Source organism: Carassius gibelio, chromosome B16, assembly GCF_023724105.1.
Source record: "Carassius gibelio isolate Cgi1373 ecotype wild population from Czech Republic chromosome B16, carGib1.2-hapl.c, whole genome shotgun sequence".
NCBI classification, from domain to species: Eukaryota; Metazoa; Chordata; class Actinopteri; order Cypriniformes; family Cyprinidae; genus Carassius; species Carassius gibelio.
In genome coordinates this window covers 257,167-277,262 of record NC_068411.1, presented here as the reverse complement: position 1 = coordinate 277,262, position 20,096 = coordinate 257,167, and the positions used below count along the sequence as shown (strand labels likewise).

The following is a 20,096-nucleotide window of genomic DNA, read 5'->3' as shown; positions in this document are numbered from 1 at the left end:
TGCTTGGGACTAATTAACATTTTCTAAAGTAGTATTTTGTCTTGTTTAAGTTAAAAGAAATATATGGGATATCCAAAAACGTCCAAACAATATACTGTATCATAATATATATATATATATACAATTTAACTAACTTTAGCAACCTCACTCAAAACGCATTTTAAACTGTTGCTCCACCATGACAGTACTTGACCCTGAATAAGAAACATGTAAGCAGACAGAGTCATTTTACACTAACGCCCACTATAGAGAATGAAACATGCGTTTGTATTGCTTTATGAATTACATTTCACAATGCAACCAAAATCAAACTTGCTTAGCTTGCATGGCATTTGAACTCGCATACCTGCGTAAAATATAAAATATGTTTTGGGTCTGAGTGCGCTTCAATTTGGATGTTTCTGTGTCATGTTTCATATGTACAGTATATAGTTATCATGTTTCTATAAAGTGTCCATTTATGACTAGAAAGACATTTTGAGAAAATCATACAACACTATATTTCTATAAAATACATCAATCTTGTTGTCTATTTATAAATGCTCCATAAGAAAGCGTGCTTTCAAACAATGCTTATAAGATTTTTGCGAATAGCCGACACTTATATTTTTCAACAATAGGGGGCAATGTAGGTCAAAAGCAGAACGGGTGCCCCCCTCCTCAGAGCCCTCCGCCCAAAAATACCCAGACAAACATTCCCCTCATTAATGTTGGCTTCAGAACATTCTAAAGTGCTTTCAAGCAATTTGTGCGTCATATTAATCTAATGCACCATCTCTGGTGATTGGCATCAAGTAAAAGAGATCTCTCTGGCTTTCCATCAACAGCCGCGCTTTTATTCATCTTCCAAAAGTTGAAAATGAAGATGACTCCGCTCAGAAAATTGAAAAAAAAGATCAAACACGAGGCAACGGGAGAAAAAGACAGATAAAAGATGTTCGGCTTGTATTGACAAGAGCGTCTGAAAGAAAATTAATGTTTCTCGCTTTCTTCGCGTGTTTTGTGTCACACCCCTCCATTCCACCCCAGAGACGAAGACAAGGCCGCATCGGATATTTCCAGCATCTTCATGTTTATTTAGGAGATTAAGGAGTTAGATGTACCTTTTTTTAAAACAACGCATCTGTCTTTTGCCACGATGTTGTCAGCACTATTACCCCTCCAATTTGCGCTCAGATGCCCCCCTCCTCTACTCTGACTAAAATCCAATTTACTGGCTGTCAGCTCAACCCAGTAATCCTCTGCACAGCTGTGTTTGTGGAAAGAGCCTCTTAATTTGCTCGTCCTCCACATTTCTAAATGTACCATTGCCATATCTGAAGCGAAACGTTAGCTTAATGTGTTTTTTTTTTTTTTTTGACTGTTTATGAAGGTGCTATGAATGCCTATTGGAGACCCTTTCAGGTTCTGCTCAGCTGAGGAGGTGAGTAAACAGTAGAACATGGGAAATAAGCTAGCTGCTATGCTAGTTCATTGCTAGGTGGTTCTGGCTGTTTGCTGGATGGCTACTTACTAGCCCAGGCTGAAGAGGGTTTAGCATTTGTTTCAGCATTATGAGGCAATGTGAAATGTGACTGACATGACCCATAAATTATATAAATAAACAAATAATAATAATGCACTGTTTTATCTGCCGCCAGGTGAAAAGTCAAATCTAACCTCTACTGAACATGCTGCACAATTTGAGGTAGGCTATCATTTGTGCTAGCATTTAACACTTAGCATTAGGCGACTGCTCAGAGTAAATAAACAAACCTAGCAGAAAATCATGTACTGGGTGAAAAAATACTCTGAGTATCTTTTTAAAAGGCCCACTCTTTTTTTCTGGTTATGTAGACAATATCATCCCTGCATTATATTGACACCTAGTGGTGTGGAAGTATTACACAAAAAGTTGCAACAGTGACAATGTCTTAACGTTAGTGAACTCAAAATATTAATTAATAATGTAACATTCCATAAGTAATTCTAAAATAATAATAACACATTAAAACATATATAGAGTTAATATAGGCATGATTAAGTTATTCCACTATCAACAGTGTTCAATAATAATCGATTTAGGATTGCATTATAGTGGCTGGTCATGTGATCTTAATATGGTGGCTCTCATGAGGTGACAAACGCTACGTAAAATGAAACAGCTTCATTAGGCTACTAATATGACCCGGAATCATCATCTCATGTGATGCACATATAACTTTTTATTTTTTTATTCCTATTAATTTCTTCATGTATAAAAAAAAAATTACAAATTAAAAAATAGTGAGTGCCCCTTTAAATGGGTTTCTGTATCTGGTTTAAAATAACACTTCCCTTGATTAGTCAAAAAGATGACCTAATAAAAAGTCACAAACTTTGCCACATGCTGCATGCACTATAAAGCAGTCGGTTTCGGCATGTGTGGGATGTGGCTTGGTCTTGAACAGTGAATTATAGAGACTGTGTCATTGCCAGCGAGCGGCACGCTGCACCATCTCTGACACAGGAGATAAAAGTCACTGCCAACCTGTGGGAGCAACGGCAGCCGCCCTGCCTGCCTTCCCGCACGCCGCTCTCGGACCATTTGCATTTCCTGCGGACGCTCCGCATCTCATGAATGCCAATGAGGGCGTATTTTTCCTGCGTACTGGCCTGGCAGTTACTGTGAGATTGTCCGTACGCACATCTTCCGCTGTCCCCCGCACGTCTGTGATATGAAAATGAGTGTGAATGATAAGCCCCGAGGGGCCGGGTCGACTCTAACAATTAATCCTGGCATTTACGAGAAATATTCGCCTATGCCTATCAGTACATGAATATATGTATATCTGTCTACTCCATATGGAGGAACTAACTAGAAACTAACTGTTTTTTTAGTGTCTCTCATGAATGAATATTAGGCACCAACTCAGCCTCTCGACTGCCTTTCAACCTCCCCGAGGTACCGAAGCACCCGATGCAAGCTATTAATAACCAAGTGAAGATTTTCCTATGGAATATTCTGAGTCACTCTGGGCACATGAGTGAGGATGTTTGGGCATGCAGGAATGAGGCAATGAGATCATCGAAATTGGAAAGTGTTGGGTCCAGAGTCGCCAAGTCCCCCAGAGGGGAGGAAGGGTACTCACCGCGTGCGCGTAGGTGCTGTAGGTGCTAAAGGGCAGGGCAATGGCAGGGTTGAAGATGCCAAACTGGCCCACCATCTGCTGCATGCGGCGGACGGTGCGCTCCTTGTCCGTGTCGGCAAACTTGACCACCAGACTGGACGACGCGCCCTGAGGGAGGAGAGAATCGGAGCCAGTCTGAGGAGAGAGGGCAGGCTGCGTTTAACCTCCCGCTTTGCAAGCGAGAACGTCAACAACCACAGGAAATACAATTCAAAATGTTCTCGATTTAAAAGTTTGAGCTCTTCAATGCCAGGTGGATTATGATCGTCAATGTTTTTAGCATTCAAAATGGTTCTGAAAATGATTCCAACCACATAATTACTTGTTATAGTTGTGGTGTGGACATTGCTATTCCCATAAAATTAGAAAGATTATCAAAACTCTATAGTTATAGTCATTGTCCTTGGTGTATACAGACCTTTACTAATTGTCATGTTCTATTAAACCTGTAAGACTCCATGTAACACAAATTAATATCCCTAATGACTCAAAGAGGCACAAAATAACCACCAAATATAAATAGATAGACAGACAGACAGACAAACAGACAGACAATTAAATAGTTAATACATACAAACTGGTCAATACTATAGCGTTCTATATTAGTCATTCTTTTGTGAAGGATTCAGTCCTTTGACTTTTGAATCGGATCTTTGGAATGGAATCCAGTTCACAAAACCTACCTGAGAGATTCGTTCATCAGTTGGACTGAACCAATTCTCAACTCACTGATTCAGTGATCTGGTTGCAGCTCACTGGAGATGGTTTTTAGAAATTTTCACCCAGTCATGACTTATATTTTGGACTGTCAAATCACATCATATAACACCAAACAACTTGAAATATGAGTCGAATGAATTACATTTATGATGCTTTGTGGACTTTTTATGCAAAAGAGCATTTCAGACACTCCTTAATTGTGTTCAAACAGAAGACAGTATGCCACCCAGGATTGGAACAACATTAGAGTGAATACAATGACTGAGTTATTTTGGGGTGAACTGTCCCTTTAAGAATGATCAAAACCTTAAAGTGCTCCTATTATTCCATTTGGAATATTGCCTTTCATGCAGTGTGTAATGTACCAATTTGTGAATGTAAACAGTCTACAAAGTTTGCAAAGCCAAAAGTGCATGCTAAATAAAGTTATTGTCTCTCAAAAGAAAGATCTGAGTCTGAACAGCCTAAATGAGTCATCAGTACTTTCGTGAAGTGGTAACACATTTGTATAATATCACCATAATACTCTGGCCAGCCATGAACAACTTGACCTGCCCTCAAAAACCCTGTCGCTTCTTCCTGTGGTTAACATCATGTCAAGAAGACAATATGAAAGTTAATTTGTTTTCACTTCCAAATGAAGAGGTTGCAGAGATGCAGTGGTTCAAATTCTTCTTCTTTGTTTTTTATTTATTTTTTTTTTTTTTTCACTTTACCACAGCAACCCCAATCTTTTTTTGTGTTCCCCTCACTGACAACTTCTTCTCTAATCTCAGGGAGTTCAATGTGCGATTCACAAAACACTTGCTCTTGAAAGACGGATCAGTGCCCCGTTTATTTGGATCAGCTTCTCCACTGAATCACAAGCTGTAAGTAAGATAAATAAAAGATGTTTATATTTTACATTTAGCATTCAAAATATGGAACTATGGCAATGGGCATATTGTTTCTGACATGCGCTGTACGTGGTAGACCAATCACAACAGACTGGGCCATCTGACCAATCAGAGCAGAGTAGGCTCATGGAAGGGAGGGATTTAGAGAGACTGAATCGTAGGAATGCTTCAAATGAATCGTTTGAGAATTGCTGTAAAATGAGGTGACATTAAATGTGTATTTTGAGGAAACAAAAGCGTTTTCTGACCTTGGATTAAGGTAAACCCATTGTAGGAGACTACCAAAACAATATTAGAAACTAAAAAAAAATAATAATAATAGGGGCACTTTAAGTTCCTATGTGAATGGCATATGTGAATCTATCATGACTTTTTCACTTCAACTTTGCACCAAACACAAGGTGGTTGGATGCATATTCAAAACAACAATTCAGCTTTTTGCCCAAGAAGAAGAAAAAGAAAGCATTATGAGTTTCTACAAACTCTCAAAATCAACCCTCATGCAGTCAAACAAATACATCTACAAAACTGTTAGTGGCATCAGTAGATTGACATGAGCCTTGGCAGCTTGACCATTACATAACAAAATCTATCTCGGATTTCGCTATTTGATAGGTTATGAAATATCAAAAGGATTAGATGGAAAAACCTGGGTTTGAGATTGACAAGGCCACCAATGATTATGGTCTGACCTTGGGTGTGTGGGTTTCTAAGTCTGGCTCACTCATTCTCTCCCGTACCGTGGTAATGAAACACCTGCCGTGAGAGCCGCGCTCACATTCATTATGAATCTCTCAATGATTCGATGCTACACTTGACCTTTATCAGCCCATAACATCCCCCTGTTACAGTACTATACGGTTCGGACAAAAAAATAAAAATAAACCTACTGAATCGATTTCGTGAAAAAGGCCAAAATATGACTGTGATCTGACAGTAGAGAAAGGTTGTGCATCAGCCAAGATAAGAGGCTAGCTGAAATTGACATGAAAATGTTGATAAGCAGCCACAATATGGGGTGAAATCAGGTGAGGCCACAAGCCAACGGGGGAGTGTGTTTTAGGTCCACAACTGGTGGGTCTTGTTCCAAAATGGGTTGTACTGTAGGTCTACATCTCAGCAGAAGGGAAAAACAATGCTAAATGGCAACATGAAGCAACTAATCACATAATCGTTCATATTTTGTGCAGAAAGCAATGTGCATTGTGCAGTGCATTATTCACTTCAAGAGGCATTTAGTCACTAAACATATAACAATAAATACATAATAAGGTTTGATTATCAGAACATTTTTATTTAAAAATATTTCAAAAGTATTTATTTATTTATTAATTATTCATTTTTAATTAATGACTGATTAAAACATGTTCAAAAAATGAACTAAATCTTAATTTCAGAATTAATTTTGGAAAAAAAAATGGCTCAAAAGAGATCGCATCCATGCCTCCCATGAAGCCCTGCAAAGTTTACTTATATACTGCAATATCATTTTGCAGATGCAAAAGCCTCAAGTGCTGTCTGAAGGTTTCTTCTAAAATGAATCACTCTCGTATATTTATGTTCAGTTATTTCACTTTAATTGCATAGGAAAATTACCCATTCATTGCCATTAGAGTAAAAATTACAGAACCTAAACATAGGAGCTTGATAAAAATTGTTATTTTAGATGAAAATTTCAGACGCCACTTTGAGGCTTTTGTTTGCATCTGAACTCTTCATATATTATATATATCCAAACATTTTACACATCATTTTCTAATTTTTTTTTTTTTTTACTTTAAATCAAATGTTTTAATTTGCATCAGAAATGTTTGATACCAAATACAACTCTTTATCAAATAACTTTTCAAAAAGCCTATGGTGAATGAAAAAATAAATCAAATAAATAATAATAATAATAATAATAAATCAAATCCAGAACCAATGCTTTTGAAAAAAAAAAATGTGTGGTCACTATTGTTCTCTGTATTGCTGTCGGAATGCTTAGAGAGGGCCAAGTTCAAAGCAATCAGTTTGCACATTCAAGCTCGACAACTCTGGTTCTAGGCATACGGCACTCATGTAGGCGTCTGAAGGAGTGGCCAGAAAAACAACCAAAACAGTCACTGGGGAAGAAAAATGTAGATTTGATTTTCGATTTCACTCTGTTTGAACCTTCATGCCCTTATCCTTTTCAGAACTGTTTTATTGTTTTGTTTGCTCAACTGCTTAGTAAGGATATCATTACCGAAGGCATTATCAGTGCATTCAGTCACTGCTCATTAGTTGTGCTGCACGACTATACATAATGCACTTTTGCAGGTCAAGAGAAGTGCCACAAAATGCACAAGCGGAAGACGGCACAAAGCTGCAATCTTAAAAAAAAGGGCCTTATCTTGTATCCCTTCAGGGTTTTTATCACCAAAGTAGTTAAAATTATTTCTGGGTAAAACATCAAGGGAGTTACAGACATCTATGGACTGGAATAAAAACATTTGGTGTTTACTAAAGATTGTTGAGATACGCTAAAAGTTTGCAGCATCATTTTTTCCATTGATTAAAGCGTTAGTTCGGCCAAAAATGACAATTTAGTTATTTGTTATTTGTTCCAAACCTCTAGCGCTTTTGTTTCTTTTGTGGAACTCAAAAGGAGATATTTTTCAGAATGTCCAAGCTGCTCTTTTTCAAACAATGAAAGGGAACGGTGGCAATGTAAAAATGTACATATTACTACTATATATAACTTAATGGATGAATTCAGAAGATTTCACTAAAATAAATGAAAAAAAATAAAACAGTATTGGATTTACATTAAACAATTTTCACTGTCAGAAAATTTCACAAATAATTACAAAGTAATAATGAATTAAGAAATTGAATTATATGTGAAATAGAAAAACTGAAATGGTATATATATATATATAGAGAGAGAGAGAGAGAGAGAGAGAGAGAGAGAGAGAGAGCGAGAGAGAGAGAGAGAGAGAGAGAGAGAGAGAGAGAGAGAGTATAGTAATATAGAGTGTAAGCCATTTTTACTGTTTTTTTTTTTTTTTTTTAATGTTTTTATAGTGCTTAATTGCAGTTTTGGTCACTTGGTCACCTTCCTACAGAAACCCGTTTCTAAAAAATTAAAAAAACCTTTTATCTCAGAATCACAAATCTAATTTATGAACTCTGAAAATATTTGAATCCTCAGATAAACATCAGAATTGCAAGATATAACTTGGAATTTCCTTCAGAGTTCTGACTATACATCGTGTGATTCAGACTTTTATTTAATTATTCTTATTTTTTCTTTTCTTTTTTTAATCATGAGATAAAAAGCTGCAGTAACCTTTTTAAATGTTTTCATTGGTAGCAAAAACAGGCTTCCGTACCATCCACTTTTATTAAAGATAACTTTTTTTGTCTTCCCTAGAAGAAAGTAGGAGTAAGTGATTAAAGAACATTCATTTTTGTGTTGAACTAAACCTTTAACTTCTTGAACTCGTCTTATTAAGTTGTATGCAGACTGTCGGCCTACACTGGCATTTTAATCTTAACCTCAAATGCGATTATCTGCAGTGCTCAGAGTCTTTCTTGAAAACCTAGACGTTCTGCACACCACCTTGAGCTATTACGAAGGAGAACAAAAATATTTACTGTGCGTTATGAAAGTTCTTCGGCGAAGCTAATAAAAGAAGAAATCCAATGTTCCTTTAGTGCTAAATTTTGGAGCGTTCCGAATTCTCCGAATGTGTTGATGGTATTTGTCCAATCTTTTCTTGACTGTTTGTTTGCTTCAGCTCGGAGACATTCAGCGAATTATCAGAGCCGAGGGCTTGTTGGTCCAGGAAGATATAGGCTATGCATTTGTAAGAGAAAGTGATGGGAGAGAGAGAGAGAAAGAGCGGTGGTTGATCTGTGAAGTAAAACTCTCATTAAATTTTAAGCCGCCAAGCACCCGGAGGAATTCCCATAGGTCCAGTACCCAGTGAAATGGATTCAGGAGAGAGAGTAAAACTGTGGGAATAAAAAGTGCTGCTGTTCTACAGAGGAAAAAGAAGAGGAAAACGAGGCCCTGGAATCAAAGTGAAGGCTGCATCTTTACAGGAAGCTTTACAGGAACTTGGTGCTTTCCCGATTCGTGAGGTTTCTGTTGGAACGTGGACCATGAAGACACTAACTAAGCTATACTGTACATCTGATGTAACTCTAACCCTACACATCTGTCTTTGTCCATTAACTGTGAATAAGATAATATAAATGAATTATCTTGCACAAAGACCAGCTGAGCCTGTTGCTACTTCTTGTAGCTTTCAGCTGTGAAAAAAAGGGGTTTACCAATTTTAATTATCTTTTTTAATGTTTAATGCCTTTTAATCACTGCATATCACTACATGTCTGAATATAACTGCACTCTCTATTATATTCCTATTATCTGTAATATATATTGGAATCATATCCATATATATATATATGAATGTATGGACTTAGAATATAATTTATAAAGAATATATGTATATATATATTCATATATTCATATTCATTAGAATCAGAAATTCCAAGAAATAACTAGAATTTTATATTGCTAATACTTATATTGCTAAATACAGTTAAAACTGTAAATGATAAATATTTTTTTCATTATGCATGCAAACTTTTGGGTCAATGCATTTTAATCAATCCATTTTCCAAAAAAAAAAAAAAAAACTTGAAAATACACACACACACACACACACACACACACACACACACACACAAAGAATGTATAAAATATGTATGTTTAAACTTTTCTTACTGAATTTGTAGTATTACAGCTCTACATCTAAATATATAAATGTAAATAGTAATATGCACTTTATTTATTTCAATTTATTAAGATATTTCAAATATAATTATGTGTATAGTAACAAATTGAAATATATAAATATATAAAATAGAGTAGTAAACTATAGAATATATAGTTCTAAATCCAAATATACAGTATAATAATAAATTGTGCTAATATATTCAAATATATTCTACAAATAACTATTTTCGAGTAGCTAATATTTCAAATAAGATAATAAGAGATATTATATAAAAGAGAGATAAAAATGCATGTAAACCGCTAGCATCACGTTTAAAGGCTGTTTGCAGTCAAACATTACGGTTTGACTACGGCTGCAGTTTTGGGCCAGTATTTCTTCCGTAGTTGTTGCTCAGATATCCACACAGTCATGAGGAAATGAAAACCCAGCTGTACGCATTGCCGTTCAACCATAGACAGTGGCAATCGGTCGGTGGCACAAACTCTCCTAAACCAAGGAGATTGTAATATCAGATAGCAGCGGCAGTTTCATTTCCCTGTGTTGGTTGAAATACGCTCAATCCCTGGCATACACATTCGGGTGGAAATGAGACGGAAGTGGAGGGGCTAGAGTTCCTTGACCCCTCCCAACCTTCGGCGGGTGTGATTTCATCCCTGGTTTTCCATAGTACAATGTCTTACTGAAGTCTGCTTTACCACACAACGGTGTACATTTTTAATTGCCACACGACCAAAACCCTTCTTCAAACCTGCATGCACTAATTTGATGTGTGTACATGTGCTCTTCGTATTTATGTATTGTTCAGACAGGAAAATGCATTCAGTCCGAGCTTCTGGAGCTGTAAAATTAGATCAGAGTATGTAGCTGTGACCTCATGGTTATGCTATGTATACATGCATGCATATGCGTGCATGAAGATAATGCACTGACTGCCATGAGCGGGGCCGATTTGAGTCTAATATAAGATTGGATCGATTATAAGCATTGAGCAGTTCTGCAGTAAGGCCAGTTTCTTGCTGCCCGTTTTATGCATGCGTATTGAAAATGAACGAACACTCGTTTCTTTACTGGACTCCTTACTGTAGTAACTATAAGCTGCGTTTGGTTCTTTGAGAGCGAACTGATGTTGTAAGAGGGGCTGGTTGGTGTATTTGTGCGACCCAATAAAGAAAAATGATGCGTTTGTGAGTTTTGGTCTTAAACAGCCAAAAATGCGACACAAAATTAAACATTTTGTCAGTTTATTGGTTTCTATTTCTGTACACTAAAATCTCATCGGTCCCAAAAAATTATTTTTGTAGTAACTATTATTAACTATACTGTACACTAATATTTCACCGGTCCAAATTATTATTATTTTTTAAATGGCTGTCTACTTGCTGTAGCAAGCATAAAGAACATTTGGATGTGATTTTATTACCTAAATAATTTTTTAAAAACATATTTGTTAAGTTTCATAACACTAAATCATCAAGCAGCTACACAGTTTTCCCACCTGCCCTAAAATCTCATTTGTCGAAAACACAATTTGAGTTACATATTTTACTAAGAAAGACTGACTTTGAATTAGAATTGTATTTATGCACAGTATTTAACTTTAATTAATTTCGAAAGTTGCTTTTGTTGTTACCTTTCCCAAATCAGGCGAAACACAAAGCAAGTGATATTTTTCTATTTTTCAGTCTCATCCACAGTTATAATTTTATTTTATTTTATTTTATTTTCAAATAGCTGTATATTAAATATCAAATATTTTCTTATAGGTTATTTCGTTTAGCAATGTACTTTTAGTCTGGACAAACAAATGACTACATCACACCACACTTTCTTCTGCCATGTTTTTTATTAGAATCCCCGTATTTATTAGGTAGTATTTATAGGCTAATAAATTATAATTTTATTCTTAAGGCATTATAATGAATGCATATTCATAACAGTTTTAATATATTAAAATAGTTACTTATTTGTGGTTAAAGCTTTTAAGAGTATGATGATTTATAACGCAATGAACACGTTGCATCCACTTTTACAACAGATTATATTTCTCATAGTTATAATGTATTATAAGTCTCATACCTTGCCATTTTTCTGATGCTACTTTACTTAAAGCGGTCAAAGACCACTTATAAGTAGTAGTAGTAGTAGTAGTAATAATAAAAATAATAACTTTTTTCTCTATCAGATCAGATGAATGTGTAATATGACACATTTGCTTTGAACTATTTGTATTGTAATATTAGTTTGATTATTTTGATGGTACCCTTTAGACAGCTGTTGATAAGTAAATCTGCAACTACATGTCAACTAGCAGTCTTAAACTTATAAGCACAAATACGTAAGTACTATGATGTATCATAATTGTGTTATGATTATTCATGAATTAATATGACATATTATACGTTTTTTAAATGCATTATGCATTCATTATAATCCCTCGAGAATACCCTTATAATGTTTTATAAATACGGGCTTTATAGAAAATGTTACCGAATCCCCTCACGCATTGTAGCCCCGCCCACACAGAAATCTAATTTTTTATAAATGAAACATCAAAAATGTTCTGATTGGTTGTCATTTTGATTAGCATTGTGCATTAGTCCAGGCAAACAAATTACTTAACGCTGTAAATTTGTTGCATCACACCTATTTCTGACACGATTTCTATTTCAATCACCTCATGCTAAATAGCCCCGCCCACACGGAAATCGCATCACATGATTTAGCTCCTCCTACAGTGACATTTTATTAATTTAAAGTCTTGTTTTTCCATAAATTTTAACCCAAATATTCTCTAATTGTTTGTCATTTTGTTTGGTATTGTACTTCAGTCCAGACAAATAAATAACTTGTCAAATCACAAATGCTTATGTTATCTATTCCAGTCACTTCACACAATGTAGAAGTCCTATTTGTCGTTAAATGAAAGATCAAATATGTTCTGACTGGTTGTAACTTCGCGTTTGCTTTGATGGCAGAATAAAAGTGTATCACTTATACAATGATATATTTGTCATATCATGTCTGGTGTTAGTGTTACTTTTATAACTGTGAACTGCTGGTGGCCCGAGGGCGTGAGAGGCTTGTGGGTGTTCGGCAAGTTCACCATCACTTCTTTTGAAGAGTCTGTAGATGGATGAGTGCTTCACCAAGCTCTGCCTTGAGAAGAGCTCCATTATCTCAGCGAAACATCTCACTTTGGCACCAGGGAGCCAAGCGAGTCATGACCCCTCCCTCTACAACTTCAGACTCAAGAGATTGGAGGCCGGTAAGGTTTTCCATAATCAATTTACCTACCGAGATGACTATAAACCTTTTCCATCCCTCCCCCATGAGCTTCCTCCACTCTTCCCCTGTCTCTCGACCTCTCTCTTTCTACTTTTCTATCTTGCGTTCCTTCCTGCTCTCTCTCTCTTTCTCTCCTCCACTCCCACCTCAGTACATGCCAATGAATAATTCACCAGTCAATGTGGTGAAAGGTGAGGTAAACAAGTCTATTGCCTAATGTCCCGCGAGGATGGCGGGAAGGAGAGAGGAAAGGATGTCTGAGCGCGTGTGTGAGGTGAAGATTTTAAGACTGTGGTTTACATTTCACTGTGTCTGAATCATTTGCACCTCGGTTGACCCTAAAGGTTATACAGAGAGCGGATCACAACACAGATCCATCTCGTCGTGCTTCATCTCTACGCATTTATTTCTCTTAAAGTGATAGTTCACCAAAAAAGTATTTGTACTGAATAATATGTCTAGAACATTCCTCAAAACATCTCCTTTTGTGTTCCACAGAAGAAAGTTATATAGGTTTGGAATCACTGTAAAAAAAAAAAAAAAGTATATATATATATTACTGTTTCTTTAAAAATGTCACTGCACTGTGAAAAACACACACACACACACACATGCACACACGCACACAATGCATATTGACAGTCTATAACTTCTCTTTTAGCAAATAAAACATCAATATGACTACTTCTGAGAGCCGAGTTATGCATGTGTGAATTAATAACTGTGTGATTCAGACAGATTGTGCTACATAGGTGGCTCTTTATGGCTCAGCATCCAGTCATCGAGAAAAAATGCAGCTATTCAACAAAACAATATGGCCAAATATGCAGTTCATAAGTTGAAGTGACTTATTTGTTATTTGTTTGAAATTGAGTTGATTGCCTGGTTCACTACAACTACTAAAACAAAACAACAACAATGACAACAACAACAACAACAAAACATCTGCTTATTGATTGTTTACATTTGAAAAACCTTTGTCTGACAAGAATTCATGTGGTTCGACCAACGAAACAAACAAACAACACAAAATCATTGTTGGTCACACCGCATGACTTTAGTTTGGCGAGAAAATGAGTAAATGTTACATATATACATCCCTGCAATTTCACTAATAACTATTTGTAAAAAATAAAAAATAAAAAATATGCATTGATAACAAGGCAAGATTAGTTCAGGTTATAAATTGTCATGTGGTGCAACTCCCCAACAAAAATAATGATATTTATAAAATAATTCATGATATTTGTTAAAAAAATACTATAATTTAGAAAATATATTCAAAAACATTTAAAGAAAAACTTTAAGATGTAAGAAAAACGTATTTAATTTTTAATTGATAGTTACTCCTCATGACATTTTAAATAAACATAAGCTTTTAAATACAACTTTTTTGTTTGGAGAAACCACATATTACCTAAAGAATAATAAGGATACATTTTTAAGAACTAAAAACAAGATTAAAAGATCTTAATTATACAGTGACCTCAGAATGTACAGAACATACAACCTCTGATTGCAGGAGGAACATCAAAGTAGAAAGTACAAAGCATAAATGCAACACTGAAAATAAGAGGTTTATGTGTGTGTGTGTGTGTGTGTGTGTGTGTGTGTGTGTGTTATAGAGGAGTGTGTACTCACTGGCATGGTTTGACTGCCATGCAGGGCGCTGATTGCAGACTGTGCTTCAGCGTGTGTGGAGAACTTTACAAAGGCACAGCCTGAGAGAAAAAAGACACACATACAAAGGCACACAAATGCTTTAACCACAGTGTAGAGAGGCACGTTAAAACACTCTCCAAGTTGAGCCTCCAACAGTAAGCAAGCGGCTCCTCTAGAGACTGTTCTGATGTGAAAAGCGTGCTATTTACTGCCACATGCCCATCTATGCAAACAAAACACCAAATACAGGATAACTGATATCTTTTTAAACACTGTCACAGATATTCATCACGAGAATTCAAACCCATTTAAGATTCAAGAGTAGTCGTATTGCAAGCCGTTGAAGAAGCTGTCAAAATATTAAGGATAGGTCTTAATGTGCCTTATACAAGCGTAACATATTTAATTCCGTTTTTATTTAAGAATTAAGCTCATTTTTGGCAGGAGCGGAGTTTGAAATAAAACACATTAAGAGCTAAATTAAATGTAGCTTCCTTGTCTCATCATACAGGGAGTGTTTTGACATCTATTCTTTTCTTCCATAAGACAGGATATATTCAGAGATCCACCCCCTAAGTAGCAGAAATAATCCTACAGCAAATTTCGTAACACTGGCAAGGGGAAAACTTGCACTCCCACAGTGCTTTTCCAAATGCCAGGCTGTATTAGCGTCTTACAATGTCCCTAAAGCCTCGGTGGGCAAGCAATGAAGTCTATAAAAAGTTTCAAGCCCAAATATGTGCTTTTTCTCCGTCTCTCTCTTAAACTTTACATTTGAACATTATATTTAACAAAACCCAAAGAGAGAATAAGAAAAAAAAAACACATAGGGAAGGGTTTGATATGATCTTCCGAAATTTATTGGATTTCTTGCTGACTGATAATAAAATGTCATATATAAAAAAGTAACATCATTTCACCTTTACTATTTCCATCCGGACCTCTTAGCACCGTACACTCCTCGATGACTCCATAGGGCTCGAAAAGACGGTACACGTCCTCCTCCGTCTGCTGTTTGTTCAGCATCCCGACGAACAGCTTCCTGTCTTCTGAAGCAAAGAAAAACAGAGCGAATGCAATGACTGGCGTAACCTCTCACCTTCCAATTACCCACATACATTACTATTGTAAGCACAGCCCAAATACTACTCAGACTTTTGGTCCTTGGCCAGCATGGGCAAACAGGGACTGCTTTTGCTTGGCCCATTTAGCATGTGGAATGGAGTCGCAGCAGTAATTGTTCCCCATGCCAAGTCTGTTCATTTTAATTTGGGGGATAATTGGGTTCAACCCCATGTTGGAAATGGTGGGTAGGCCTGAGGTGATAGCACTAAGCTGTCGTGCGTAGAGGCCTGGTTTAATAGGAAGTAGCAGACTGCGAAGAGATGCCGCTTTCTACGAAATTTCTGGAGGGTGTAGATAGACTGAGAGTGCCGCTACCGCTGACCTGGAATTCAAATGAATGCGAGCTGTTTGTGTTCTGTTCTGTGTTTGGTTTATGGCAACTGGGTGTATTCACAGATAATACTTTCTTTGACTGAGCTGAAATCTTGAATGTTTTATAAATATGATTCTCCCAAATCATTTTTAAAACCTGATGACTTTTGCGAGAGAATCGCAGTGGCATATTCTATTGAATATTATAAGGGTTAAAAGCATCGTGCCTATTCAAATTTATTATCATTTACCATTAAAAATGGTAACCATGAAAACCCAATTTGGATGGATGGATGGATGGATGGATGGGTGATAGGTAAGATAAACAGAGAACACGCAGTTGCATTTTGTCCCTGAATCAAGCAGTGTTTCGAACGAATCGACTGACTAAATGATACTAAAGGAACACTTGGCTCTGTTGCTGAATGAATAAGTGTGTTTGAATGAATCTGCTGATGAAATGAAATGATTTAATGCCTCACTTGTTCAGCTCCTAAATGTATCCGTGCTCGCTTGACTAAATGATTCAATGTTCAATTCAATGTTTTGTTCATAAACAGAGTTACTTCTCACTATTTAACAGAAAGAATCACTTAAATTAAGGCGAGACACCCTTGGTGAAACGTAAGGTTTGGTTTATATAAGTGCACTGCAAACAAAGTAGAGATGTATTGCTTAAAAAAACTCATTTTGATAAAACAGCCTTTAAAGATATGAAACAAAATTTTATTCTAGAGTCACAAATGGATAAATTAGCATTTCGGTATTTCGGATGTTTTCTTTACACCAATCTGAAATAACATTATGAAAAGCCGAAATCTCTAAATTGACCAATGAATTAGGAAGCACTTAAGTATTATACTGTCAGTTTTTTCTTCTCCCCAAAAACTAAGGTTGTGGGGAAAACAGGAAGTGAAGTGTCTTGAGGCGTCAACAGATGAAGTGCAAGCCAACTAAATGTACAACTTTATCATTGCATCGATCTTTCTTAATATATGTCAGTCAACGGAATGGCTGTGTCTATGGAGTCTCCTTCAGTCCGCGGATGCCACAGTGACTCCGACACGCACGTATTGATATTCCTTGATTCGCTCTGGAACATGGCCGGCTTCGTGTCTCGCCACGGTCGTGACGCGCTCTAAAATAATCACAAGTGTCAGCACGTTGTCTGGGCCCCGTGCGCTCTTTATCGTTTGTGGCAGGATCAGAGGGTATGTATCAAAACAGAGGCGATGCATTGTGACATCTGTCACGTTACATCGGAGAGCATTTATCTGCAAAAAAAGAAGGCCCTGAACTGGAAAATAAAAGGGCAGGATGGGCCTTTGACAACGCCTGAGGGGGATCTCGCAATCCGGAGGTGGGCTGGTAACGTTCCTGGACGAATTCGCATAGATGTGGCCTTAAGGTCTCGCCGTGCTTCTAGTGATGTCTCATCTCATGCAAACGGGTGATGGGACTCTGTTCGGGCTGGATTGATGTATGAAGCTGACCTGTATGAATTTAATACCGCGTGTGCTTCACCTCAATATTTATGCCACAAGCGCTGCTGTGTAACATGCTTTAAAATACACCCTTGCGACTGTCGACGTCTGACAGCTGAATGGAATGATACTTATGTGCGGAAAAAGTCTAACAGTAACACACACTGTAAATCAGATTATTGCATGGAGACAATGCAGCTTCAAAGAATAGTTCATCCAAAATGTAAATTCTCATGTCATTTCAAACATCTGTGACTGTGCTGGTCGATCTCGTCTACGCAGTTACAATAAATGAAGACTGGAAGCTTTAAGCTCTCAGAAATGACACAAAAGCACCATGAAATGATCATAAATGTTATGAAAAATGTAAGCTTCTATTCACTGAAAATCTTGACATCTGCACTATATTGTGGTCAATCGCAATAAAAGTATTCAAACTTTTCATTCAAACACAAAACTTTGTAAACAAATAATTATTTTGAGTACTGGTAAAATCTTTTAATTAAACCACAAAATGACTTTTCTGATTTGCAAACTGTTCGTTTTTTTTCACCAAATCTTTTCATTGACCCACAACACTGGTCTAAATGAGTCACATCTTTTTATTGAACCATAAAAATGAATCAAATGAATCAAATCTTTTCATTCAATCACAAAACCGGTCTGAATGATTTCTCTGATTTGTCAACAATTCATTCTTCCGAGTCAAATCTTTTCACTGAATCGCAGAAGAACAGGCCTACATTTTTTTTTTGATTTTGACAAATCATTCTTTTGAGTCAGATCTTTTCATTGAATCACAAAAACAGCATGAACGATTTTGTCTAATTTGTGAACAAATCATTCCTTTGACTCAATTTTTTTTATTAATCACACATCCTCTAAATCTTCAGATATTTTCTTTAGCAATTTAGCTGTACTGCTGTTTTTCCATGATTCAATAAGGTGCAAAAGCTCCAAGCGATTTATAAAATAAATCAGCCAGAGAATGTTTTCATCACTCTTTCTGACAAGGATGAGGGATAAAGCATCACCACGGGGCCGCCGTAAAAAATAAAAACAGACGCTGTGACTGACAACACACATTATGAGAAAAGTAAACCACACACACATTTCTTTCTAAAACACACACGATCCATTATAGAAAATATTGGAATACAATACAGACTGCATTGCTTTATACTACCTACATATAAAGGAACGTATGAAATAGCATCACAATCTAGCATTATTCAACTTTCTCTGTCTACTCAGACGACAAAAGCTCATGAGAATCGACTGCAGTCAATAATGCAGTTGCAGTCCATAAATAAACAGGCAAAGTGAGTTTAACGACAGTATGACCGCAACAGATTCATTAAAAGGCATCAGACTAGAACACATGCTGTACAGTATCTTACAGTATTTATTTGTAATATAATGTGGACTTTGATAGACTGTTCAATCACTACAGTGCTATTAAGGTGCTTCTCATCGCACGTTTAATTGACTAGCGCACTTGATATTTGCATAGTTTACTCCCCCCGTGTCCTTCACACCGGGTCCGGCCCCAACAGCTGTGATGCTGCCTCAAAAAATGACTTCCTATCAAGCTTCATCAACTTCAGCGGCTGGAAAGAGTTTTGTTTTGTTCATCACAAATTAAGCCGCACAACGACAAGCGGAAAACAAGATTGCTAGCTCCACGTCTAAGGGAATTTATGTCCTTGTGATATGACTGAAGTTCTTATTTGTGTCATATCATGACTGATATTTGTTATCTTTATTATGAAAGGGAGAGTCAATGCTCTTATGCCTTGAATATAACCGGGTGTTTGTTTGTAAAAAATCTCGTGCATTAAGTAAAGAGGATACTTAATTTTAGTTTAATTTAAGCAATTTTATCATAGATTTTATATATTATACAATGTGTGTATATAATTATTAAACACGAAATAATACATATATATAAATAAAAGTTTATATTTCTATTTCTTACTGTTAAAAAACTATGGTTTTTCAATTGAGTAAAATAATCAAAATTGATCTCCATCCACTTGCTCTCTAGCATACTGTTTTTGGCCATATGAGTGTCCCACAGTTTGTGAACCCCTAGTATATTCCATCTACTGAGGCCCAAAAATTAACTGGACACTTGAGGCCTACAAAAACAATTATTATATTTGACAAAAATTCATTATATAGATACTAATCATCTTGAATAGGAGATATGAATGCTACACTGACAACAGGTTATTATCCTAATGCAAATGATCTCCCACTAAACCCTAAAAGCGATAAGCCTGATGCTGAATTACAATTGCGTTTTTACAATGTGGATCCTAGTTGTTGTTTTGTCCGCAAAAGGCATCCTCGGAGGGGTCTCTAAACATGCAAACGGTGTCCTGGCTCGCAGGAGGAGATCCTGCAGCCTCCGATAAGCCGGGATGAATGCGAGAGTGAGCGGTCGAGTTTGTAAATCATTGTCCTGAGAGAGCCGGACGATAGTGAATCATCACTTTTGGAGCTCTTTTGCTTCCGTGCAGGAACGAGAGCCTGTGGAAGTTGCCATGACAACCGTCTGTCAATCAAGCCTAAATGAGGCTGGGGGAAAGCGGAGGGTCATTCCTTAATCTGCTGCCGGGTGCGCAGTGTAAATTCCATTGTCTGAGGCGGCGATAAGGAGAAATGATGAACAATATTAGCATCTTG

At 36.6% G+C, this 20,096-nt stretch overlaps 1 protein-coding gene across 2 annotated transcripts; it reads right to left on the bottom strand.

Moving 5' to 3' along the window:
- Positions 1-2,550: 2,550 nt before the first annotated feature.
- On the bottom strand, positions 2,551-15,571 carry LOC127974421 (CUGBP Elav-like family member 5). 2 transcript variants are annotated; one of them, XM_052577655.1, is made up of 3 exons: positions 15,405-15,571; positions 14,464-14,543; positions 2,551-3,284 (listed from the first exon to the last, which is right to left on the bottom strand). In XM_052577655.1, the coding sequence occupies exons 1-3, from the start codon at positions 15,508-15,510 to the stop codon at positions 2,949-2,951; spliced, it is 522 nt and encodes a 173-aa protein (XP_052433615.1). In that variant the 5' UTR covers positions 15,511-15,571; the 3' UTR covers positions 2,551-2,948. The 2 variants fall into 2 exon arrangements, with proteins under 2 accessions (XP_052433615.1, XP_052433616.1); XM_052577656.1 differs by having other exon boundaries at positions 2,551-3,257.
- Between the last annotated feature and the right edge of the window lie 4,525 nt (positions 15,572-20,096).